This window comes from Chanodichthys erythropterus, chromosome 15, assembly GCF_024489055.1.
Source record: "Chanodichthys erythropterus isolate Z2021 chromosome 15, ASM2448905v1, whole genome shotgun sequence".
In the NCBI taxonomy this organism is placed as follows: Eukaryota; Metazoa; Chordata; class Actinopteri; order Cypriniformes; family Xenocyprididae; genus Chanodichthys; species Chanodichthys erythropterus.
Genome location: NC_090235.1, coordinates 2,689,378 through 2,716,681, shown reverse-complemented (window position 1 = coordinate 2,716,681; position 27,304 = coordinate 2,689,378). Strand labels below are relative to the sequence as shown.

The 27,304-nt window shown below is 36.9% G+C and overlaps 2 protein-coding genes across 4 annotated transcripts in view; both read right to left on the bottom strand.

The window, feature by feature from the left end:
* Positions 1–15,892, bottom strand: part of atp9b (ATPase phospholipid transporting 9B) — a 56,528-nt gene extending 40,636 nt beyond the window's left edge. For 2 of the 3 annotated variants that reach the window (XM_067411223.1, XM_067411225.1), the window contains exons 1-9: positions 15,804–15,892; positions 12,084–12,257; positions 6,644–6,794; positions 5,894–6,007; positions 5,692–5,800; positions 4,772–4,830; positions 4,333–4,384; positions 1,543–1,637; positions 327–407 (exon numbers count right to left, since the gene is read on the bottom strand). In XM_067411223.1, coding sequence (XP_067267324.1) covers positions 327–407; positions 1,543–1,637; positions 4,333–4,384; positions 4,772–4,830; positions 5,692–5,800; positions 5,894–6,007; positions 6,644–6,794; positions 12,084–12,257; positions 15,804–15,883 — 915 coding nt within the window. In that variant the 5' untranslated portion in view covers positions 15,884–15,892. Of the gene's footprint in view, positions 1–326; positions 408–1,542; positions 1,638–4,332; positions 4,385–4,771; positions 4,831–5,691; positions 5,801–5,893; positions 6,008–6,643; positions 6,795–12,083; positions 12,258–15,750 lie in introns of all 3 variants that reach the window. The other variant, XM_067411224.1, reaches the window with a different exon arrangement.
* Positions 15,893–17,620: 1,728 nt separating this feature from the next.
* sall3b (spalt-like transcription factor 3b) lies at positions 17,621–26,860 on the bottom strand. The gene is made up of 4 exons (XM_067412112.1): positions 26,775–26,860; positions 20,033–22,957; positions 18,467–18,810; positions 17,621–18,016 (listed from the first exon to the last, which is right to left on the bottom strand). Exons 1-4 carry the CDS (start codon positions 26,854–26,856, stop codon positions 17,621–17,623), a joined length of 3,747 nt encoding a protein of 1,248 aa, XP_067268213.1. The 5' UTR covers positions 26,857–26,860.
* Positions 26,861–27,304: the final 444 nt, after the last annotated feature.

Genomic DNA, 27,304 nt, shown 5'->3' with positions numbered 1-27,304 from the left:
ATAAGGAACTGTGCTCAGCCAATGGGCTGGGAGTGAGCCTAACAACCCGTGATGTCATCAACGTTGTGAGGAATGCGCCTCGTTGGCCGCTTTTACATTCCAGAGACACTTCAGCTCATAGTCATGTGAACAGGCACACTTTGAGAATCCATGTTATTTTAATGTGCAATTAAAAACAGCGGTTAGGTTTAGTTTACTGGGCAACAACACAACATTAAATACCTCTACAAAAACCTAACAGCGGGTTTAAATTGGGGCCGTGACGTCACAGCGCATGCTAAACGAAGCCTCGTAAAAATTCCTTTATTAATAGCAGTTTCTCTTACCCTTGTGAAGTTCCCCTCAAAACTGTGAATGTCCAGTTGAGGCTTCTGGGCGTAAACGTATGCGCTGATGGAGAAGAGATCCTGCAAATAAGCAAACAGAAAGGTCAAGAAAAACATTAGCGCAATAAATCAGCAGCCGAAATGTCATCCCATGAACAAAGTTCTGGGCTCGGCCCAAACCCAACCTCTTGTTCATGCAAGTATTATGTGCAGGACTCAAAGTGACTACCAATCAGAGTGATTCTCATGAAAATAAGCCCCCTCTGATATCCTGCCACAAGACTGAATTTCAAACAGAATGGATAATGCAGACACAACAACGTAATTAAAATGAAACAAAACTTTGACGGGTTGCTTACAAATTATAAAGACTTTTGCATTCGATGACGTGTCTGCAAGTATGAAAAACAGGGATGTTTAGCGATCTGACCGTCAAGCCCACCAGACACCCGATCCGCTGCTTTACTGCGGCAATCATTCGGCGACTTGCTGAAATTTTAATTCTGTGATCACATTAAGTGGTTTCGGAAAGACAAATACAAACGTGAACCCTTGCTCGAGGTGAGTGTCATCTCCACGCTGATGGCACTGGGAGACAGACCGTTTGGCGGATTCCAGTTGTCTCTCAGGGTAAAGTTACCGGCCCATGTGAAACAAACCCTCCGGCCAGTAAATCAGATACACAGTGATATCAAACATGAGCCTTCGTATCATCAGCCTGAGAGAGTCTGAGTGTGGGCCTACGGGGGTAAAGTTACCGACCCATCCGAGAACAGAACAGAAGGAGCTGAAATGTGATTTTGGAAGCAGCAGCTTTCGCTCCATAAGTAGATGGGTGCTGATGTCTCTGACGTTCGAATCATCTTACTTTTATATTATTTAGATTTTTATTTTGGGCAATAAAACCATTTTTGTTATTATACAGAAACATATTCAAGTAAAATTTATGCCACAAGAAAGATGTGGGAGGGGGGGGGGGGCATTTTTTCTTCATACCTCACAGACTACTTTAGTATAAAAACATTTATGTGAGCCAAGCATGAATGCACCATTAATAGACTTAAAATGTGAAAGACTAGCACTAGATCATAACATCGTATTTTATACAAGTCAAGCATCTTATATTAACAAATATTTGTATTATTTATTACTAACATGCATTAAGATCACAGCAATATCAAGTATGTAGTGTTTTTATGCAAGACAACGTTCATACCCCTAAGGCAGGTAGTCTTTGAGTACAAACAACAGCGACTCGGAGTTTCCAATCTGTCTCTCCATCCAGCTGATCTGTTCTAATAAAACACGAACCTGGAAAACAAAAACATTTGCATCTTAAATATGAAAAAAATAAAATAATTTCACATTATTCTTTCAAAAATCAAATTTAACCTGAAAACATCCAGTGATCTTTTCTGAACTTGTATTATCTTTATTTACAGACAGAAAAGTGAGAGGGCTGGAGTTGTATGTGTGAAGGACACATTTTTTATGGGCCAAAACCTTGGCCCCTATACACTAAAGAACTCTGAATGCTTAACATATTGTTCATATTGATCTCAGACAAGACTGATATAACAGTGGGCAGTAGACAGGAAAGGTCGCAGTCTTTAATCTCTCAGAGCAAATGCTTCAGTGTTCATCATGCTCCATATACTGAGTTCGCCTACATTATCAAACCTTACTGAAGCACAGCCTGTTAAAACATATCCGGTCATTTCATTGAGGAAATAAATCAATCAATCAATCAATCAATCAATCAATAATAAATAAATAAATAAATATTCATTGCCATTAAAGTGAAATAACTGAACATAAACATACAAGCTTGATAAAAATGCTAATTTTAGAAGAAAATTTCAGACAGCACTTAGAGGCTTATGCATCTGAAGTCTTCATGTATATATACAGTACAGTCCAAAAGTTTGGAACCACTAAGATTTTTAATGTTTTTAAAAGAAGTTTCGTCTGCTCACCAAGGCTTCATTTATTTAATTAAAAATACAGTAAAAACAGTAATATTGTGAAATATTATTACAATTTAAAATAACTGTTTTCTATTTGAATATATTTCACAAAGTAATTTATTCCTGTGATGGCAAAGCTGAATTTTCAGCATCATTACTCCAGTCTTCAGTGTCACATGATCCTTCAGAAATTATTCTAATATGATGATTTGCTGCTCAAGAAACATTTAATGTGTACAATTGTACAAAATATTTGTGTACAATATTTTTTTTCAGGATTATTTGATGAATAGAAAGTTCAAAAGAACAGTGTTTATCTGAAATCTAATCTTTTGTAACATTATAAATGTCTTTACTGCCACTTTTGATTGATTTAATGCATCCTTGCTGAATAAAAGTATTCATTTCTTTAATTTCTTTTCAAAAAAATAAAAATAAAAATTCTTACTGACCCCAAACTTTTGAACGGTAGTGTATAATGCTACAGAAGCTTTGTATTTCAGATAAATGCTGTTCTTTTGAACTTTCTATTCATCAAGGAATCCTGAAAAACAACATTGAAAATAATCATAAATGTTTATTGAGCAGCAAATCAGCATATTAGAATGATTTCTGAAGGATCATGTGACACTGAAGACTGGAGTAACGATGCTGAAAATTCAGCTTTGCCATCACAGGAATAAATTACTTTGTCAAATATATTTAAATAGTACACAGTTATTTTAAATTGTAATTATAATAATTGAATAATATTTCACAATATTACTGTTTTTTACTGTATTTTTAATTAAATAAATGTAGCCTTGGTGAGCAGATGAAACTTCTTTTAAAAACATTAAAAATCTTAGTGGTTCCAAACTTTTGGACTGTACTGTATATAAGAGTAGAATGATAATTTCTCTTCATTATAATTATAAAAAATGTTATAAATATAATGTCACAATGCAAAAAAAAAAAATCTTCATGGTACTCAAAATACATTTCAATGACTTTCTGCAAAAAAAACTTGCTTCAGTAAACCATACAACACATTAAAGCATCTGCTCACTAAGACACGGTTAATGTCTTACAAAGAAATGGTTAATAATCAACTCTGGAAAATATTTATTTATACAGAAAATCTAAAAACCAAACAGGAGAAAAGAAATTAAGAGAAAAATAGAGAACAAAAAAAAAAAAAAAATGAAGATATTCTGTTTAAAGTGTTTAACAATTCTATCAAAATTGTTAAAAAGCTTCAAAGAGCCATAGAGTCTACCACATCTAAAAAAAAAAAAAAATAAAAAAAAAAAAAAAACAGAAACACTGGCTAAGCACATCAGATAAAAAAATAAATAAATATTTCAATATTTTTCTGATTTTAATTTCACTATGGAAAGCACGGCAATTTCAGCATCTGGTGAAAACTGTAAACATAAAAATATTGTAATGCTGTGTCATAATGTGACTGTAAGTCATTTATATGGCTCAGCATCAAGACAAATGCTGGTAATCGTACTCACTCTTGCTCACACTCGTACAGAGAACATGGTTTCTCAGAACGCAAGAAGTGCCACTTTCAAACTAGCAAGTGAAGCATCAGTCGTGTTTACTTCAACAAAATATCAAATCCAAGAGGCACTTAAAGAAAGACTGTACAAGCACACTTTTCAAGAGAAACAACTCTCATAAAGATGTTTGTAAGGTTTCAAATGAAAATTAAGACAAGGTATTCGGACACTTTGTGATTATGAAACATTGGTCGAACTTCTATAACTACCTGTGGTTACTCTTTTAAGAACTGCATAAACTTATAAATACATCCCTTAAAATCACCCTGGGATGAATTAGATGCCACTTGGTTTGATATTATTTTATGAAAAAGACAGAAAATTAAGGAATAAAACGTGTATTTTTAAAATGTGCTCTACAAGTGACTCACAGGCTGCATATGCGCAACCAGGTGCCCGCGGGCACAGTGTTGGAAACCACTGGCTTAATGACAAGTAGTTATTGAGGACAACTGAAAGCTGGGTTTGTTGGTAAAGAGTGAAACTTACCAGTCTTCTCAGAAGTTCTCAGAAAAATCATATCAGCAGGAATTCTCTGATTCTATAAAACAAAACATTAGACATCAGTCAGAGGCACATAGAATTTCCATGCTATCTTTGTTTTAAAACATGAATGAGCTCCCCACCTACGCAGCTTATAATCTTTAGAGATATGTAGTAGCTATGCAATAATAATATATATATACAGGTATGTCAGTGACTCCAGTTCTGTAACGTTAGTCCTATTTTAGCGTTGTGTTGAATAATTGAACAAGGTCATTTCCCTAGCAAGCAATTAAAGCGAACCACAGACAGTAAGGGGAGAGACAGACACAATGTCCCACTGAAAGAATGACAGGATTTCATGTGACGGATCACATAGCAGAAAGTTTATGCTGATACCTTGAACAACAAAAGAGAGAGAGATTAAAAAAAAAGGACAACAAACCTTTTCCACAATGATTAAATCTCCGACTTGTATGTCTGAGCTTTTTACTTGGACCTTCCCTGAAATGCAAGATGGATAAGAAAAAACTGTAAAAAGAAAAGGTAATTTACATTTAATAAAAACATTTTTAAAATGATAAATATTAGGGTTGTCAAACTTAACATACCATGATGGATTAACTATGTTTAATTCAGTTAGCACCTTTTTTTTAATTTTACAATATAACTTTCATTCTGTTCCATGTGATTTAAAAAAAAAAAATGATCAGAACATTAAGAGTGACTGGGACTGAACAGAGCCACTAAGATTTCACACACATGCACACAAAAGCGCCTTGCGGAGTACCCGTTTCCCACTAGATGGAGAAAGACATTCTTTACGGATAATTTATTTATAAATTAAACCCAGACAGGGCCTTTAACAAAAGTCATTTGCATTCTTTGTATGGTGACATTTAATTATCATCAAAGCTCAACAAGTGGCACATCACCCATTGAAACACTATCATTCACAGAAATGTGGCAGAATGCATCTTTATACATGTAATATTACATTCATAAAATTATCAAATTGCATACTAAATTTCCTATTTTCTGTGCAATCTGATGTAGGCCTACTTTGAGACTTTTTCGTGCAAGTACTTACATTAAAAATGAACATCTCAAAAATGTAATATTAATAGAGATTAATTAATTAATAATTTTACAAGAACAACTGCAAAATCTGAAGTAAATGATTTTAGATTTCTAAAACATTATGTGAATTTGAATACATAAAAAAAACTATTAAAACTAATCACTATTAAATTATTTTCATAGGTTCCAAAGGCTGGAACTCTTGAAGCTAGTCAATGGAGCTTAAAACATGTGCATATGACACAACATGTATAATATCATCAGGATGTGTCACATTGTGGTCACCTCTCATTGTGAGTTTACTGTACAGCTGGGAATTCATCTCTTTATCTCTTCTGCAGCGGCGAACTTCGTCAACTGCCTCTCTCACCATGGTGACAGCCAACACAAAACCCTGAATGACAAGAAAAAAAAAAGGAACAACAAGTGTTGAATGAATTTAGATTTTAGTGTTCAATCTCCACCTTTGTACGGTTAGATTACTCACCAGCGGGGCCCAGTAGGTGTACAAATATCCTATCTTAAGCGATGGAACAAACTGAGAACAAGCCACTACCAGAAAATACAAGTTGAGGAAGAACTTAAACTGCTGGTAAAGAACCTAAAACAAAAGAAAGAGAAAGCACCCCAGATAAATCAACAACAGTAATATATTTGATAAAGATATGATAATATACCCACAACAATATGAATCAAATAACATTTTAGGACTTAGTGATGTAATGACGGTAATACATCCTAACATTGCTTTAGGAGGCACACCTGATTGGCTTATACATAATTCATTGTACAAGCTGCAAATACTTTGCCAAGGACACATACACAAGGTGCGTTCGCCTGAATAAGACATCACCAGCAGTCATAATACAGTAGATCGCTTACACACTCAGTGGAAAAAGATCCGTTAGATTGCTGTTACACCCCCTTACTTCACAGCTAGTTACACATTAACCTGATTACTGAGCAAATCTGCTGTGCGTACAATGGGTAGAGATTTCACTTTAAACAGCCTAGCGAGAGCTAAAGAATAAATGCAGGTACAAAAAGAGTTCTGCACCTTTGAACATTAAGATGAAATAAATAATAAATATAAAAATAATATTATAACAAGCAAACATACAAAAATAATAATACACCATTTTACAAATGATAAACAACTCTTTGTAATTTTGGAAAAGAAGTCAGCTTTAGCACTCTCAAAAAACACATGCATCAGAGATTGCTTATATGGCCTTACCCCTGGCACAAAAGTGACAATGTTGTATTTCTGATTCTTGATGGCATTTTTGGGGTACTTCTCTTCACATTTCTCGGGATGTCCCAGCCACACTGTCCGAGCCTTCAGCTCCTTCTTCCTGCGACATGTGTGAACCAGACATTCACAACAGCTGCGTGACAGAGACCACAGGAGGAAAAAGATCATCCAGTGATTAGACAAATTCACTTAAAGGAGACACAGTGCTACAGGCGCAGTTCAGGCCTGGATTCCAGTAAATGGCCTTCATTTAAAAATATCCCTGACCAAATAATTAACAAATATCAAGGCTGGTTATTACTGCTAATTTGAGGGTTGTGCTGAAAACCGGCGATTTTGTTGAATTATCACCCTGTTAATCACTTAAAATGCTCTTGAAAACGAACACTGAGACCTTTTGCGGAATTCATCACCAGTCACGCGTATCCAGTTGATTCCACTTGAAATACAACTGACGTTAATGCAACATTAATGTAACTGATGTTACAGAGAGTGAAGGAAGCCTAGCTCAGTCTAGTTTCACTTGAACTTTAAGCAGACGACACAGAGCACTTCCACTAAGAAGTAACACTGGAACGGTAGAGCCAGAAAATAGTAAAAGAAGAGTGAGAATGCTCTCGAACCCCTCAAAAAGACCATTTTAAATCTGTATTTAATTGCAACAAGCAACTCATTTTAATACCATAATATAATATATTTTTATGTACTGAAGAATCATTCATAGTTAAAACAAGAGGGAAATGTGAGTTAAAGGGATAGTTTACCCAAATATGAAAATTATCCCATGATTTACTCACCCTCAAGCCATCCTAGGGGTATGTGACTATCTTCTTTCAGACGAACACAATCAGTTATATTAAAAAATATCCTTGCTCTTCCAAGCTTTATAATGGTGGTGAATGGCACTCCTGATTTTGAAGTCCAAGGAAAGTGCATCCATCCATCATAAAAGTAATCCATACGACTCCAGGGGGTTAATAAAGGACTCCTGAAGCGAAGCAAAGGGGTTGTGTAAGAAAAATATTCATATTTAACTAGCTTCCAGCAGATGTAAAGAGTAACTTCTGACGCAATGTATAACATAGGATGTAGTAGCAGCGTAGGCTTAGATTCCTCTCACGGTTCAAAATAAATAGGGCAGGGCAACAAACCCAATCTCCTCTTCTCTTATATCGAAATCCTCTGATATTTCTCTTTAAAAATTCTTGTTTTAGAATTCTAATTTGTGTTCTGTTCTGCTCTATCCTCTGTGCTTCCGCATTCGTCATTGCGTCACGTCAGAGGTTACTCTTTTGGCATAAATCGATTTGCGTAGGCCGTTTGCAGGAAGCTAAATTATAAAGATTTAAATATGGATATTTTTTCTTATAAAAACCCATCGCTTCACTTTAGAAGGTCTTTTTTAAACCCCTAGATATCTTTTATGATGGATGGATGCACCTATTTGGACTTTGGAGTGCCATTCACTACCATTATAAAGCTTGGAAGAGCTGGTGATATGTTTTAATATAACTCTGATTTTGTATACATGTAGTAAGACTTGAAGGTGAGTAAATCGTGGGATAATTTTCATTTTTGGGTGAACTATCCCTTGAACTTTGATTTCATGTCAACTGAGAATACTACACATATTGATAATAAAGAAAAGCAAATAAAAAAACACAAGCAAGGGGGATGAAGATGTGAAGAGTTTTGTGAACGGCGACAAACTTTGCAAAAATCATCTGAAGTTCCTGCGGGTTCTATGCAGGCTTAGTGATACCTAAAGGGAACAACAAACCTGTAGATGATGTCCTCTGTAACCCCCTGCCAAATAAACCCCTCCTTAGTAAAACGAAAGCTCCGATACGCTGTGAAGGTCAGAGAGAGAGCCAAACACTTTGTTGACCTTCATAATCATTTTATATTCTAGCGGTTGCCATCCCTGTTGAACGGCGTGACGGTACTCTGCCGGTACTCTGCGCAGTGTACACAGTCATGCCGATTGGTTTGGCTGGCACTGAACTAAATTACATAAACCTTGAAAAAAAAAAAAATAATAATATTTGTGTTGGCCCCTTTTGTCTCCTGTCTGTAAGTGCCAGCGCCCTGATTCATAAGAGAGATTATTTGCTCAAATGAATGTAGTTCAAATAATAGGGCCGTTTGAATAAGCAGAGTTATTCTGCTTGAATTATTTGTTCATTTCATAATCCTTTGCCTAAGCACACAGAAAATTACTGGAAAGCAGCAAACTGGTCAGGTGTGTGAAATCCCATTTGTTCATTAGGAGAAGAAAAAAAAAAAAATCAATACCCAGCTTACAACTGAGATGCGCTGCTGATAACCTAGTGCATAAGCGGAGAAGAGTCAAGTCCACACTTTCATAACCATAAATTAATAATATATCTTTTAATCACACTTAAACATCACATGCCATTGATGCAACACAAAAGGTATTGAGATATTCAGGGAATGCACTTCCAAAATAGACATTGAGCTCGTTGATATTGTTGGCTGGAAAAGCAAATTTTCAGTTGGCGCGTTTGACCTTCTGACTGATGATGCGCAGAGAGCACCTCAACCAAAAAACACAACCTGTGCTTGTGTATGTATTTCATGCACAGTTACCGGTGCGTTAGAAAGGATCTGAGCCAACCTGGCACAAGCGCTACATACACACACAATAGGCTGCATGACAATGGTGACATTTTATTAACAAAAGGTGAAGGCCAAGATCTTTTGAATGTTTTCAGCAAAATGTCTGTCTGCCTTGCAGTCTATGACTGTCAATCAATTACAAATAATCTTTAAATCATATTTATAACATGATATACCAAATTAAATTAATCACAAGTAATAACATATATCAATATGTTCAGATAAAAGCCCCCAAATGAAGAAATTATTTTATTTTCATATTTTTTTAATAAAATATTATTACTGACATAGGGCTGTTCGCACCAAGAACAATAACTGTAAAGATAACAGCGTTCACACCAACACACAGTAACATTCTGTTTCTTATAAGCGCACATTGCAGTCAGGCCCGGCGCCATGAGGGGGCAAAAGGGGGCATTGCCCCCTCAGATCTTATTTGTGCCCCCTCAGTTTAAATTTTCCCCCCATTCACTCCCAGTTGTATCCTTTAACGTGTGCGATCACACCGGTGTGATTAAACATTCAGTGCGTCACCGCTAAATTCAAACCTGCTTTTGCGCTGCTGGCGCTGAGCCAGAGATGGACGTGCTCTGTGCTTTTCTTATGTCACAACTATTCAGTGTTTTCAACATAATGTTTATTTGAAGTTTCAGACATTTAAATAGACATTTATTAAGTACTAGCCTAGAGACTATATATATAAAAAAAGACATAGGCTATTTATAGTTTGTTAAATGCAAACTCCAAACACTGATATGGAAGCTGAAATACTGAAATAATCCTTTCGATTATAATTTGTTATTTTTTCTATTCATATCAGATAGCCTACATTGCGTATGAAACAATAACGTTGACTCTTTTCTCTCAGTTCACTTATGTTTATGTATTTCGGGAAAATGGATGAATTTATGTAAATCCGACTGATCCTCTGTTTTATCAACATGACCATTATAAACAACAAAACACATTCACTTCCACATATTTGACAATCAGAATATATCAATAATTCATGATATAGTTAACAAGTTTGTGAATATTTTAAATAAAAAGGAAAAAGGAAATAAACGCAATAGCCTGCGTCATTGTGGCTGCATGACGCGTCGGCAACGGGACATTCTAAAATGCTTAACGTGAAAAAAAGCTTAACGTGGCTTGTAGCAGTGATATTAACAGACCAAACTCACTAAACATCATACTAATAAATACTATGTAGGCCTACAAAAAAATCTGATGAGTCCTGAATGATCTCAATGGGTTTAACAGGTTAAGCCTTTTCCTCCCATATAAAACAATTATAGAAAACTCTTAAAGTGGCTTAATGTAGTCTATTAAGAAAGACAGTGATATTAACAGACCAAACTCACTAAACGTCATACTAATAAAGTAGCCTAGCCTAGAGAAAAGCAGTTGAGTGTTTAAATTCATGACCGTTTTCCTCATATAGAAAACTGAAAACGTTTAACATCGCATAAGTGATATTAAAAGATCAAATTCGGCAAAAAACAATTTTTTCTGTATATTATGCTTTAATAGTGTTTACTAAGTTTTACTAAGTCTTTTTTTATGGGAAGAAAACACTTAATTAAATGTGTTGCGTTCATATTCTGGCCTCATCTGGTTTTCTGTCCGTAGTATGTTGTTTATGTTTGGTTCATTAATAATACACTGCGGGGGAATTTAAAATAATGCTCTAAAATAATGGTCACATTAATATAGTATATAATATATAAGACCCCCCGGCCCCCTCCAGAATTATGAATGCCCCCCCAGTTCGTGTGTCCTGGCGCCGGCCCTGATTGCAGTTATCTTGTTTGCCACTTTGAAAGTTTGATTTCTTTAAATTTGGATGGATTCTGATTGGCTGTCAGTGCTTTTATCATTCATCAGTTAGAGAAAATCGTTCTGAAAGCAATTCCATCAGTATCTTTCCTCTATGTTGTTATTGTTATAGCTGTGGTGCTGACTTCTCTATTCTCATAGAATTAGAATGATTATTAAAACTTTATAGATATCACCCTTGGTTTGAAAGTGCCATTAAAGAACAATCCATTTGCAGTAGGTTTGCTGTGGTAGTCAGTGTACGGCTGTTACTTGGCCCCCACTGTCGTTTTGCTTTTTTATAGAAATAAAAACCATTTGGCTCAGTCGGACAATGGACGCTAAAATTATAAATTATAAACTGAAAGTGTCTGCTCTGCTCCATATACAGCATGAGCTGCAGAGTCAGATTTCACTTATCATGTGACAAGTGTAAGGAGATGACTAACAGGATGATGGCAGAGGGTGAGGTGCGCAACAGATCCTTAGCGTCATTGACATATTTTATCTTGTAAAATGTGCGATCAATACTCCCGCTTCCTATACACACAGTACGTGTGATCGCAAATTTGAAAGCATAAGGAAAAACAAGCATGCATTCAAAAGCGATTTCAATACCCCACATATTGAAAATTCTTTCATCACTTACTGTTCCAAACTTGTATGAATTTCTTTCTTCTGCTCAACACAAACAAAGATATTTTTAAGAATATGGGTAACCAAACAGTTGATGGGCCCCACTGAGTGACTTCCATGGAGTGACTATGGAAGTCAACTGGACACATAAACTCTGTTTGGTTACTGACATTCTTTAAAATATCCTCTTTTGTGTTCAGCAGAACAAAGAAATTCATAGAGGTTTGGAACAACTTGAGGGTGAGTAAATGAAGACAATTTTCATTTTTGGGTCAACTATCCCTTTAGTGGCTAAAAATTTTACATGAGCTCTCATGCAGGCTGTTACCTGCTGCACAGGACCTTCCATCCACCACAGAGGAACCAGCCCAGTCCTCTGCGTCTCTGACTCACTCTGGCTCTGGGCAGGGTCTGATAGTCACTTTCGTCGTTTTCGAAAGCTTCCTCTGACATCATCAAGGGCATCTCATCAAGGTTTGAGGATTCGTCTTCAATCTGATACCTGAAACGTTACAAAAAAAAAAGGATGACATTACACCTCTGACAAGTTGTGTTGGCTAATTTCTCTCTTTTATATAAATTAACAAAAAGCTAAATAACCTGCTAAGCTACAAAAACAGCATAGGTTTTCCATTTCAAATTAAGATGTCTCGTCACAAATGTAATAAACAGACACTGTTTGTTTCCCAAAAAACATTCCTACTTTCAACATAACCTCTCAAATATAAACAGACATTTTGCAATGAAATAAGGACATTTTTAAAAGGCGCCTACATGAATGAGTGGAACAAAAAAAAATGCAGAAGTTAAGGGAACTGTTCCTCTCTCACACTGTGTTCCTCATTTATCGAGACAAGTCTCAAACCCAGATCAGCAGAATGCTATTGTGACACTCTGAAACAGTCGACGTCCCAAGAGGATATCGGCTTCCACCCACACAAAAGCCCGACCGTTTCTGCACCAGACCCACTTCAGCATTAGTGTCAAAACCTGCACGCTTCCTTTTCATTCTAGAGTTGTCCGTGGATAGACTTAATTCATGCAATTAGGCCTCGTGATCAGTGTAAACACTGACAGCCTTTTGCAGTTTTACACTGAAATAAGCATACAAATACATATCAGATGCAGACTGTACAGACTGAACAGGCCCTCCTATGCTAGTGATATCGTGTTAGATAAATTATTAAAGAAGCATAATACACTACAAGGCTGACGTTAACAACCTACAAACTCTAATGCTAAGAATTCCTTAAGCTCCCTTTTTCTTCTAAAAGAATGAACAGGGAAGAAATAGATTTGAGATATCAGTTAGTGTGAATCATATTTGATCCTCCACAAAACACAGAACGACCACATTGTGCAGTGAAGATTACCGCACCGACTGATATCACCATCAAATCTGCTTAACAATCAAGCATGTTTGACCTTCTGTTTACCATTGTTAATGTGCTCAATAAATGTTCAATGTTTATATGTGAATAGTCTAAATTAAATGATTAGCTAACTTCAGTATTAAAATTCCCTGATAATTTACTCACCCCCATGTCATCCAAGATGTTGAAATTAAGGTTTTTGAGGAAAACATTTTCTCCATATAGTGGACTTCATCAGGGTTCAACGGGTTGAAGGTCCAAATTGCAGTTTCAAAGGGCTCTACACAATCCCAGCCAAGGAATAAGTGTTGTATCTAGCGAAACGTTCGGTCATTTTCTAAAAAAAACAAACAAAAATGATATACTCTTTAACCACAAAGGATCATCTTGTACTAGCTCTGTGATGCACCACGCGTTATGTAGTCACGTTGGAAAGGTCACGCATGACGTAGGCTGAAGTACCGAGCAAGTGTTTTAAAATGCGAATGTGCAAAGACAAAAAAAAATTATGTCAGATGATTTTCAAGTTGGAGGAGAAAATGAGAGACTTTTTCGTACTTCCGTCTACGTCACGCGTGATCTCTACAACTTGATTACGTAATGCGTGGCACATCGCAGAGCTAGTGCAAGATGAGCAAATATGGTTAAAAAAGTATATTATCATTATTTTTTTTAGAAAATGGCCAATCGTTTTGCTAGATAAGACCCTTATTCCTCAACTGAGATTGTGTAGAGCCCTTTGAAGCTGCATTGAAACTGCAGTTTAGACCTTCAAACCCATTGAACCCTGATGAAGTCCACTATATGGAGAAAAATCCTGGAATGTTTTCCTCAAAAACCTTAAATTATTTTCGACTGAAGAAAGAAAGACATAAACATCTCGGATGACATGGGGGTGAGTAAATTATCAGGAAATTGTCATTCTGAAGTGAACTAATCCTTTAAATCTGTTCATCACATAAAGAAATTGTGTCTCTTGAGAAGACTTGGATTTAAACTGCTCAATTCATATGAATTACAACTATGTCTTTCTGAATCATGGAATTTTGGGGGAATGGACTTCTGATAGAGTGAGTGAAATCTCTAAGGTTATGTTAAAATATCTTCATTTGTGTTTCGAAGATGAACAAAAGTCTTATGGGTTTGAAATGACATAGAGAAAGCCGGGCTGGTTGAGATGCTCAAACAATAGACCTACAAATAGCTTGGGACAAAATATGGTCCAGAAATGTTCTTGACAAGTTTTGTGAGATTCACCATTAAAAGAGACTTTGAACTAATAGGAATGACAAATATTAGCTCTACAATGGCTAATTTGTCACAATAGACAGGTAATTATTGAGGTATGTCAACAAAAACACATCACTTTGACATGTGTCTATGTGGATTTTAGCCTTTGAGGTCCATTAAAAATACTTTTTTGTTAAACAGTCTCAACAGTGTTCAAGCAGAAATGGGTGTAATTAAAAAAGACACAGAGTTAGCTGACCGTTGTAATCATAAAATGATACAGTTTAGCAAGGCTGATGTAAGACATTTGTATCCTGCAGGCCCACCACTGATATTTGTATTCAATTGTATGATAAAAGAAATCAGATGACCATCAAATCTGCTTAACCACCCATATAAATCAAGAAGGACAACAGAATAAGCAAAGAAAGAGCCAAACATAGCTGGTGGTCCAATTAATCTCTCCTAACTGTGGTCAGTTCTTTTGCTCTTCTCTTTCCTCCTCAATAAAACACAAAATGATTCACAAAGTGATTATTCACAATAGCATTACCCCAAACAATGAAATCAAATTAAGCAATCACTTTGGTTTAGGTCCATACTCTCGAGCAGCAATGCCACAAGTGGTCCTTAGACTGTCAGTATTTGACAAACAGCTGGATGCCATAAATACGGATCCTGTCTGCTGTTAGGCTGTTTATGCGGTTCAGGAAAACCAGAAGGACATTAGTTTTTAAATGAATATCTTTGGCATCTTTGCCTCACAAAAACCATGGGAAAACAGTTTGCAGAGATATCCTGATAAGCTCAGAATCAGCAGACCATGACATGTGATGTAAAATACCAAAGGCAAATGAGATGCTGTACAAGATATGCTACAGAAGGAACAAAGCCTCATAATGATGATCTATAGATACACCAAAAGCTCATGATATGTTCTACGAATGTATCTGACGTGTTTTGTGTAACAAATGCACATTCAGTATTATTTGTGATGTTTAATGAATGTACCTAAGGCTCATAAGATGTTCTATAAACATCTTCCATGGGATTCTTTATAAGATGCTCCATAAATGTACTAACAACTACAGAATATCTCATTGCCGTGTGAGAATACGCTTCAATGGATGTAATGTACCTATAAGATGTTTTATGAGAAGGAACCGGAATAACAAATATCTCACATGATTATATCACATCTTAATCAACACATGCATCTCTCGGGGAGTCTTGTATCCTCTCATGTCCTATCAGCTGTAATCTGACACTGACAGCTCGCGCTGCTGAATTTACACTGCTGCTAGACTGTTAGCCCGTTAGCACTCAACCCCGGAACCGTGGTATAAACAAACCCGATATCAAAACATACATTATTATAACAACTCAACTTACAGTCTTGAGCTTAAAAAGAGGTGTTTAAGATCAATATCCAACCGCCTACATACCTGGCAGGTCTGCCAGCATTATAATACGCAGTTTTTCTCGAATTCTTCCGTACAGGATTCAAAGGGATGCCGTCTGCCATCTTTACTTGGCTACGTATGAATGTCGTCACGTCCGGACTAAAGAGAGGGGAATATCTACTGTAATTTGAAAATATGATTTTATGGGTATTTTTTTTATTTAAGTGTATTTTTATATCTTACTTGGTTGAATTCATCGACTATATTTGTTTTTTTTTTTTTCACGTTAGGCATCTTACCATTGTTGTCCTGCTGTTCTTTGATGGCTTGTATTCCCAAATTAGATCAAGATTTTGTTAAATATATTTTTATATTTTAATATATATATATTGTTAAATATATCATTAAATATATTTATTTAATGATTTTTTTTTATAACACTATTAATAACAATGTCTGGCTAAAGTTTGTTAGAACACAGACACAGAGAGAGACAGAAAGATATGGAGAGTGAAGCATTTTCCCATATAATAGTAGGTGACACAAAATATTTTCTGTGAGATTTATTTATTGAGGGTGGCAGCAATATTGCATCTTAGAAATAAATCCAGTTCAATCAGTGTGTTTGAGAGACCACCTCAGTTGTTCCATGAAAAAATACTGATGTGCAGACAGAAAAGAAAACCTGGTGTACTTTTTATTCGTTATAACGTATCTGAGTACAAAAATAGTGTCTCTTTTTCATGCAGAGACACATCGAATACCCCGTCCCTTTTCACCATTACCTATTTTATGAAAAAACTGCTCGTTCATATTTAATGTTTTTTCCCCCATCACTAAACAATATATTATATAAGGAAAATAGCACTACAAAATAAAATAATAAAATAAAATAAAAAAACACTAAATTGACCTGACATGACACGCTTAGTAAATAAGACATAAGCTACCATTACAGACAAGTATATTGTTTTCACTTTTTTCTTTTCCTGTGTTTCTGGAAAAAATGTATTTATTTTGTTCTTAATAGGAAAACATTTCTAAATTTTGAAACAGAATTGTCCCGCAACACGTTTGGATGCATCACAAAGGCTTTCATTGACTGCTATACTTTACATTGAAGTGTAAAGATGTTTTTAATGCAAGATTTTTGTTAGTCTCATGTTGGCCCACTAATTAATTTTGCATGTAAAAGTAAATAAGGCAGAAAAAAGCACATAATTGGAATTAATAACATACATAGGCTGGTATAAGATGGAACCTTTGATTGTTGATGGCAGCTAAAATGACACTAGGTTTTATGGTGGTGTACTTAATTTGCATGAAAATAAACGGTTTGCATCCAATGCATAGCAGCAGAGCAGTGGGATGTCAAAGAAGAATACATCTCTTTTCAAAAACTCTGAAATGTCTCTTTATCTCTTGCTCAGGGATTTAAGTTAGACACTTTCAACTGTAGCTATATTAAGACAACAGTGTAGGAATGAAATGTTTCTATTATATATGCAAACATGTTCCCTTTCCCATGAATTGAGCAATGTTTGACAGCAAAATCAGAGGGTAAAAACAAATAAAATAAAATAAAATACATATTTACAACATAAAATAATCATTTGATCTCAAAACAATGCCCTTGAATCAAGTGTAAGGTTTCAGTCAGTGGACATAATTGAAAAACTAACCGTGGCCTCAGTTTAAACAATGAAATAAAAAAACAAGTGCCATTATAGCATAAGATAAAGAATCTTTTCCCACATGAATCAAGCACATTCTAAAGAGTTTATTCTGATTTTTAAAAATCAAGACACGTTTATTTTCAATGTTCCTTATGCAAGGAGAACGAATATGTCACCTTTACTTTAATTGATTCCAATGTCTTTTTTGTCATCAATCATCATGGAGAAGTGTTGTCCAGTACCCCTTTCTAAGCCTGTTTTTTCCATGGCTGTGATTGGTGGGCTGTTTCCAGTGCTAGCCTTGTCCGTGGCCACAGTAATGGCAGGGAGCTGGGGAACTCCTCCACTCTGAATGACGGATATTTCATTGTTCCTCATTGCTAAGCCATTAGTTATAGCTGCTGCATATCGGCTCCAGAAGTTTTGGTCCACATTCATGGCCCGGGCTGCTAAATCCTTCTGAAACACTTCACTGAATTTCAGGGCATCACCGCCCAGAAGGGCAATTGGGTTTTCCACAGACAGTCGTCTACCTCTACGGGCAGGAGTGTTATTCCACATATGGGTGCCCATGTGCACCTGTTGACAAACAGAAATGAAAGAGAAATCAATGACAAATATTTTTATGCTCTTTTTGGCAGATTTGTGTAGTATTAATCTGTAAGGATAAAAAATGACCGCCATGATGAGTGCAATGTGTATATGCATTTTTATTTTAAATGTATTTTTGCCTTTAATTTACAGAGTGGTGGAGGACTGAAAGGAAACGCGCACAACAGCTTTTGACATGTTGGGAGCAATGCACATCTCCAACACTGGTAAGCATTACATGAACATTGTAAAATGTAAACTGATTTGAAAAGTGTATATCTATTTTATTTATTTAAGCTGTTCACTTATTCACAAGTATTAGATACTTGTGAAAAAGTGAACAGCTTAAATAAAAAATATATATATTTATCTCACAAGTATATAATACTTGTGAATAAGTGAACATCTGAAATAACATAATCAATAATGATCACATACCTTGAGATTACCCTTGGTTGTGAACGCTCGACCGCAGACAGAGCAGCCGAAAGGTTTTTCACCTGTGTGTGTGCGCTCGTGGATCTGCAAGGCGCTGGCAGAAGAGAAGTTCTTCCCACATGCACTGCAGTTGTGTTGCTTAGGGGTCCGTCGGGGAGGGGGTGGTCCAGTGAGTGAGGTGACGCCCGGTATCATCACCTCAGAGCGTGAGGTGGGAGACTGCAGGCCAAATGCAGGGAAAGGCCCTTCTTTTAGCATGTATGGTCTACTGCAAGCACTCATCTCCAGTTTCACTGCAGTCGGCGAATTTTTTGTATCCTGTTCAGTAGACCTTTGAGCATTTTCTGAGAAAAAAAATAAAAAATAAGAATAAAACTCAACAGTGAAATCAAATAAACAAATACGGCAATACTGTGCATTAAGTGTTAAAGGGGAAGTGTGTAATTTCTGGCCTAGCAAAGCCAAACAGAATTGCAATTCAATTTTTAATAATTAATAATATTTTAATAATTTAAATATATTAATATTTTTTTTTTTACATTTTTCTACAAACACTCCTCTGTCCTCCATTACTTGAACAAACAGACCAGCCCAGCCCCAACTCAAACCATTAATTGAGCTATACTGCGGTGTTGGACAATGTGCAGCACCACAGTGTTTACACATTTCAGGTGAACTGAATACGGCTTACTTACAGTTGTCTATGCTTATTTAGCTAGGGTAGGAATTTTTTAAAAAAAATGACACACTTCAAGTAATTAAATTTACACTAAAGAAAAAAAATTCAGTTTACTTAAAGTAAGCCAAAGTAAAACAATTCTTGAACATTTTACCACAACTTAATTTCATTACATTTAAATCACTTACATTTGTGAAATAGACGTTAACTTAATCCTTTTGTGTTGAGACTGCATGAAGCATTTTTGTTGACATTATTAACTGGACAGTGGACTTATAATTCCCATCATGCTTTCCATGAGACTGCATTAGGAGAGTAAATTAAAAGTAAAGAGTAAAAGTAATTTTGTGTTTATGAGTAAAAGGAAATACTTGTTCGTGTTTAATGTTACGTTATAGTTTCTGTTATGTTGTAGTTTTTGTGTGGTTACTGGTGTGCTGAAGAGTGTAGCTTGTGCTTAGTTTGTGGGCTACATGAATACTATGGTGTGTGTTTCTTCAGTCCGTGAGAAATAACTGCTAAATGTAGTACTGAGACCTGTCTTACTTGATCATTCCGTACGTTGCATTTCATAATAAATTATATTTAGTGTAACATGCGCTAATGGTAGCTAGAAGTTATCTGGCACAAGAACTTAAATTTAGGTAGCTATATTCAAAAAAAAAAATTTGTATTAACTTTCTGGGGTCTGAGATTTTTTTTTTTTTTTTGGGGCCCTGGAGGGGTTTTGACATGCCCTGACATTTGTGCTTATTTCAGTTACTTATAGTCTTGTTGTGCAAACCTAAAATAATTGTGCGGAAAAGCATTGCTCAGTTTAATTAAGCTCACTGAACAAATAATTTTTGAGCATGTTTTATGAGTATCATATAACAGTTTTAGCTTACCATGTTCCTTACTGAAACATTGCACGTTGAAAGGGTTTTCTTTCTTCACTGTAGACTTGATAGGCTGGATTCCTGTTTGATTAAGAGTCACCCCGTTGACTGCATTTGCTGCAGGACAATCTGTTGTTTCAGATTTTACTATAGCTGTTGCCTCTGGGATTTTAGATGAGAGGTTCAGAGAGACTAAGTGCTCATGTTGTCCTTCAGGTTGACTGTTGGGATAGGGTGGAATGTGAATAGAACTAGATGAATGTGGCATTAAAGCAGTTCCCATGCTGTGGTTCTCCATCTCAGCAGTGGTGGTCGAGCCCAGAGCATTAAGATCATTATCCATTGGTCCGCACCTGACCATCTTTCTTCCATTTGATTGGCTCAGACTGACGGATGAGTCACCCCCTACGTTTTGAGATTCTGATACACTGGTTGGAAGACATGAGATAGGTGGTGGACTGTCTGAAAAAGAGCTCAGGGTGTTTTCATTGTTCTCCCCAACATCCGCTTCTTCTTCAAATGAAATATCATCAAGACAGTCGTCATCATAAGTGCTCATGCTGTCGAAACTCTCCATATCTGTATCTTTCTCGTACATGGTTTCTGCCAGGGGAGTGTTAGGAATCTGCCCACCCATGTGCATGCGTATGTGCTGCTGTAGCACAACAGCATTTGTGAACTTTTTCTGACAGATCGGGCATGAATGTTGAATCCGAAGAGGAGGCTTTGCACGGTGGACACCAAAGTGGGTCTTCAAGTTACCCTTTGTGGTGAAAGCTCGTCCACAAACCTTGCATTTAAATGGTCTTTCCCCTGTATGGATGCGGTAATGCATCTTCAGCGCACTCTGACAGCTAAGCACGCGGTGGCAGATTACACACTGATTAGGCTCCATCATTTTCTTGTCAATGTTTTCCACAAGCTGTTGGAGCTTTGATGTCTCAGATGTTTGCATAGAGTCTTGGAGACCACCAAATGGGAACTTGGCCCTGAACTGATCCGAGATGAGTGAAGGAGAGGACGACTTATTGACAGCTGAAGGAACATCGGTGGACTCTGATACATTCCCCTTAACAGATGTTTCTGTCGACATGGACTGCAAAAGCAAGCTGTTGGAGTTGTTACTGTTTCTAGTCACACTGTTTGATGGCAGGTGCACTTCCTCTGTATTGAAGCTCTGTGTGATCTCTCCTTCTCTGTTTGAAATAGGGGAGGCCGCTATGGTAGACATATCTGTCTCAGTGCCGGTGGGATTGGGTGACGATGGTGCAAGTTCACCTCTGGCTGGCGACGGCCTGTGTGGAGATCTTTCGGAGGGTGTGCTTGTAAATGAATCACTTAAGCTTTCAATAATTGGTACTGTGGGGGGCAACTGCAGACCCACTGAGGATGGCACCGTTGGCAGAACAGGTTTGCTGTCTAACCAAGTAGGTCCTGCCTTCTCCGGAGGAAAAGACATCCCATAGGGAATCCCAGAACTGGTAGGAATATTGTCAAGATACTCTGGGACTGGATAGGGGTTCATCTGAACATGAGGGTACTTCTCCTTGTGCCTTTGGAAGTGGACTTTGAGGTTTCCCTTTGTTGAGAAACGGTTGCCACAAATGTTGCATTTGAAGGGCCTCTCACCTGTGTGCGAGCGCAAGTGGATCTGCAAGGCGCTGTCGCTGCCGAACACTTTAGCGCAGAACCTACACTTGTGCTTAAAGAATGGGTCCTCGGAATTGGGCTTGTTGTCAAAAATGGAGACGCCAGGCAGTTTGCCCTTACGGTGCTTCATCATAGCAGCAAGTGGGTCTAATGCACTGGCAGTGGCTGCAATACTGGCCAGTGGATTGGGAAATATGACTCCATTGGGAGGGCTTTGAGGTAGTAATGGTAGGTTGGCAGACGGGCTAAGGAGGCTACTCTGGCAAGCTGATAGTGGACTGGGAGTGCTTACGGACTGGGTGTTACTAACATTAGAGAGCGATCCGCTACAAGTGGATAAGAGCGGGGAAGCCCCACTGTAGCTGAAGAGATGAGGGCTGGAACTTGTTAAGGAAGCAGTGGCACTCTCCAATGCTCTAGAGGTGATTTGTCCACTGCTTGGCTGGGAAGAAAGCAATGGTGGCCTCGCAAGCATAGACGACTGGGATACAGAGGCCTGCCCATTCACTGCAGAGGGCATGACCCCAGATAATGGAAGTACAGGGGGTGGAGCGATGCCCTTGAAATTGTAAGTGTTAGAGTCAGAGGGCAGGCTTTTTGAGGCAGGATTAAGGGCGGCTTGCGTAGGTTGCCTATTCATTACAGCGACCTGGCTGCGGATCTGCTCAATGAGCTGCAATTGCTGAACCTGCTGCTGCTGAAGCGCCATCAACTGCTCTAGAATCATGGGTATCGCTGCTGAGTTCAGCTTGCCTGCAGACCCTGCACAGTGAATGCTCTGGGAAAACTGAGCAACGGCCACTCGGGTGCTGTGAAGAATCTCCAGAGTCACATTGGTGCTGGGCATGTCATAGTGATTGGTTATAGGTGGTGCAGGAGAAGAGGTGGTGTTATCATTGTCAAGTTGTAGAGGGCTGAGGTTTGATGTTTTATGCTCTGGCAAACTTATATCCATTTGTTCATCCATGTCGATGATGTGGGTTTCCTCAGGTATCTCGTCGACTTTCTCAGCCAGCTCAGAGTTGAGCTCGCTGGCCTCCATTTCTGCTGAGTCACTGTGGGCACTCAAGAATGACTCTGTCGGTGATCCCCGGGAAATGGCCTTCTCTTCATTCTCTTTTACTATCAGCACAGGGGGGTCTTCCGTGCACTTCTGCTGGTGCTCCAGCATTTCGGACCACTTGAAGAATTCAGCACAGCACCTCTCACACACGTGCGTCTCTTCACCCCCGCTACGGCTCTCTGTGCCGCTGTCCTCCTCATCGCCTCCCCTCAACAGAAGTGCTAGGAGATAAAGACACAGAGAGAAAGCGTGTGAATAGAAATTTCTGAGATGATAGATTTTTCACAGCTATTCTTGGAGGAGTGAACAATATAGATAAACTAAATCAATTGTACCACTTTACCAATTACTGAAAGCCGGCCTCTTTGTGCTCATGCTCCAAAGACTCAGACGATAATTTTCTTTGCACAATCCATCAAATTATGCGACCTATCTATTGAATATACGGGAGCTTAATGAAATTCTATAGGGGATATTGATTTCCAATGTTTTTATACAATTCACAGCTGCACTGTCAGTTGAGGGCAAATTGAGTCTTTGATTGACTAATCTGAACTCTCCATTGCTATCAAACACTCTTATTTCCTGATGAATTTGAAGAACTAATTCCTCCACTTGACATTGTTGAGTGAAACAGTTATCTCTCACTGCTAAAGGTGTACAACCTTGACAAAACTGGTTTCAGTTTTAAAAGTGTAAATTGCACAATTAACTTCAAAATCATGCCATATTTGATCATTTAAAATAAACTGTCAAAAAGAAAAAAAATATCTGTCTTTTCAGTCAAAGTCAAAGCCTTTACAGCATAATCTTTGAATAAATCTGTTCAGCGCCATTTTCTCATTGAATCAGTAAATTAAATAACGACAAGAACATTATGAAGTGTAAAGCATATCAATACTGAACAACAATACACAGCTTAAAAAAATATTAAAAAATCAAAGTGTAATGATCATGGGAGATAAAAAAATATTTGTTTTAAAATAAATCAGCAGCTTTTTGTTCTGATATTCAAATTTAGACAACATATAAAATATTACATCCAGTTCAGAAAAGACCTTAAACTGTTATAGGTCGTGGGCTCACTGATGAGGGCTTAAGGGGTTGTTTTGGGGTAATTTATGCACTTGCCAAAAATTTTCAGAGGAAAGTATAAACAGAAATAGTTTTACACATAAAAGTTTTAGTGAGAGGGCAAACTGTATGAGTCTAAACAGAAAAATGTAAGCAATTACTTCCTATATTTTCAATCTGTTTGTATTTGTGTGTGTGTGTGTGTGTGTGTGTGTGTGTGTGTGTGTGTGTGTGTGTGTGTGTGTGTGTGTGTATGTGTGTGTGTGTGTGAGTGTTTTCTTTTTTCTTTTCTTCTTTTTCTATTTATCTTTTTATCAATATTGTAGTAAAAGAAGATGAAAGACTGTATGGGTGTATTTGCTGTATGATAACCCCTCTTGCTGTAGCCACATTAAATGTTTATGACTTAAGCATTTAAGAATATTATTGTATAAAAAAATCTGAAAAAGTGACGGTGAGAAAGAGAAATGAGTGGAGTGAGGATGACAAAAAATCTGAAATAATTTTGTGGTCAGGTGTTGTTGTGTATCTTCTCAGTTTTTGTGAGCCTTCCTCAGAGGAGTTACAATGTGGGTCATTTGCTCGTCTAATTCCAGTAACTGTGTGGGTGGTCTGGAAAACTCTTAACACCGAAAGGTGAGAGCTAACTGAAACTGATCTAGTAAGGCGACAAATTAACTTAAAGCCATGCTACAAATCATCTTAAAATGTTCATACATTAGTCCACATAGATATTAGCATTAACTACTTGGTCTGAAAAGATTTAAAAAAATAAATAAATAAAAAATACTATGGTGAATCCACAGTGAAAAGATGGACAAAACTGTGTTCATGACATGATATATCAATTTAAAAAAAAAAAAAAAAAAGGCAATCAGAAAAAAAGCATTCTGTGGGGCCCTACTGCATCAACCTCTACAAAAAAAGAAAAACTTAGGAGATTCCTAGGGTGCTCAGCTGGTAACCGTGGTTTTGTTAGCTAGCTGGATCATTTCGACATGAGACAGACAAAGGTTACAACATAAGAGTCTTGGAATAAATTTCTCAGACCCTAAAAGAAGAAAGCTAAAATGCTATTAGACAATCGTTACTGTAGAGGCCTGATGAATGGCGAACTGAAAGATGTACAAGGGCAAACACGAAAGTCAATTGTGTTGGCGTCGACAAAATGAGAGAAAACAAAAACTAAGTATCTATTGCATATGGATAACACTCTGAAGTCTAATCATCATGATTTATTTTTTATTTGAAAATTAATTTAAAATATAACAATTTAATATTAAAGTAGAAATAAGGACAATTGTGTATGCCAATTAGCCTTTTAACTAACTTAAGATGGTGTACGTATAGGCCATAAGTTACTTAAGTTTGTTAATAATATATTTTTTTTTTTTTAAATTTATTAAAATGCCCAATGTGTTTGAGCTTGCTCTGAAATTTCTGCACTTACTGTACATTAATTTTAGTACATTTCAGAATACATACAACAGATGTTTTATGCTATGAAAAAATTAAATTTGTTCAAAGTAAAAAAAAAAAAACTGTCATGTGCAATTATTTGCTTATTGACTAAAGCAGTCAATTTATTTGATTAACTGGTGGTTAAAAAATAAATAATAAATAAACAAACTAACCCACAGTTTAAACATGTATATGTGGACTAAATGATCAAGATTTAAACATTATGTTAATTATTTCTACAATCAATATTGTTGCATCAGACAGGTTTTCCCTCAAATTCTTTACTCTTCTAACAGATCAGGCCTGATTATAATGGATTCATCTGATTAAAACTGATCTGAAGAACAATAAACGTCTTTCAGTGTGTTTTCAACCCATACTCTGATTCAGTTCTTTTAGTTCGATCTTTGTGTTGCAGTAAATACTTTAACGCCATTTAAATGAAAACACAACTTCGACACCAAACCAAGTGTGAGGCTTTTTCATAAGTAACTTCATTACCATGACAAAAGGAATTATTCTCACGCAAACAGACGAATGCTGAAGGTTTTGTTTGGGTCTTGGACACTTTTGTATGTTTTGCAGATCTTTTATTTTGGTGCTTTATCAAAAGCACAAACAGATGCACAGCTCTAATCTACCGTTACTGATTATAATTAATAATTCATTTTAAATCATTTTAAATCAAAGTATTTTTTGAAAGTCTACAAAAATAAATATATATAGGGCTTGTACGTGAACAGTTCATAATTAAGCAAATTAAATCGCAAATAATGAAAACATTTTATGTTCATAAATGTTGAATTATCTCAAGTGAATTTAACAGAAATTGTTAGTTAGCAGCTAGAAGACTGAAAATACTCTAGAAATTACGACTGCATTATTTAGGGGGGGAGAAAAGTGTTCGGCATTTTTGTCAAATGACACATAATCAACGTTTGACACGAAATTTCCAACAGCACATATTTGTAGGTTTCAAGTAGGCTACTAGGTATATAAACACACTTAACTCGTATTTATGATACACTATTAAAAATAAAGGTTCGAATAGAATTTTACAATCATGTCATAGGACAACCTCCACAAGTAACTTTTTTATTTCTTTAGAGAACATCTGTGCACCGATGCTTTAAATAACATAGAAAACTAACAGTAAGAACTTTTTATATAGGCTAGCTAGCCTATATCCAAAGAACCATTTAAAATGACTCTTTGTTGAACCTAACAACCATCGAAGAACGTTATTTTTAAGGGTGTAAAACTTTGTCTCGAGTTCCATCTAGTCTAATTAAACTGAACTGAAACATCGTGTAAACTTACATGCTGCTAAATGAAGTTCTTTTTATATTCTCCGATTCTCTGTGTTCAAAGTGTCCATATGTCCATGTTCTATAGCGTATCTTCAGCACTACTCAAAATTAACAATAAAACATCGCGAAATTCTGACAAAAGAAACTTGTCTCTAAAGAGCCAAATAAAAGACTCGTATTTCAATTCACATACCGTTATCCGGACTTTTGTCCGACTGAGTTCCTTCTTCGTCCGATCTGAGATGCTGAGGTTTCGCTTGCTTTCTTCGGGACATGTCTCTGCGCTTCGCGTCGGCGCTCCGATCTGCAGAAACATCGGACGCAGGCAGTCCCGTACAGTCCCGGGGTCAGTGAATAAGAGATATTAGATGTTGTTACCGTTGTGCAGATTGCGCATGTCGGCGTTATAATGATAGAGGGTCATGTATTACGTTGCGCTGCATGAGGGATTGGCCGCGCGCCAGTAGACACTCTCTCTGGATATGGAAATGAGGGATGGACTGAGTAATTAGCCCGTTTCACTTCCTCACTTTCCCCCTTTTGCTCTCTGTTCACGTAGGACCACAAACTGGACGCAAACAAGTGCGTCTACAGCTCTGCTGGCACTTCACATGGCGTAAAGTCCATCCGTAGTTTGTTAAACATCACCGTAAGTACGAAAAACCAGTCTTGTCACGCTCACACGCCTTCTTTTCAAATAAATGACAGTATGAATAACATCAA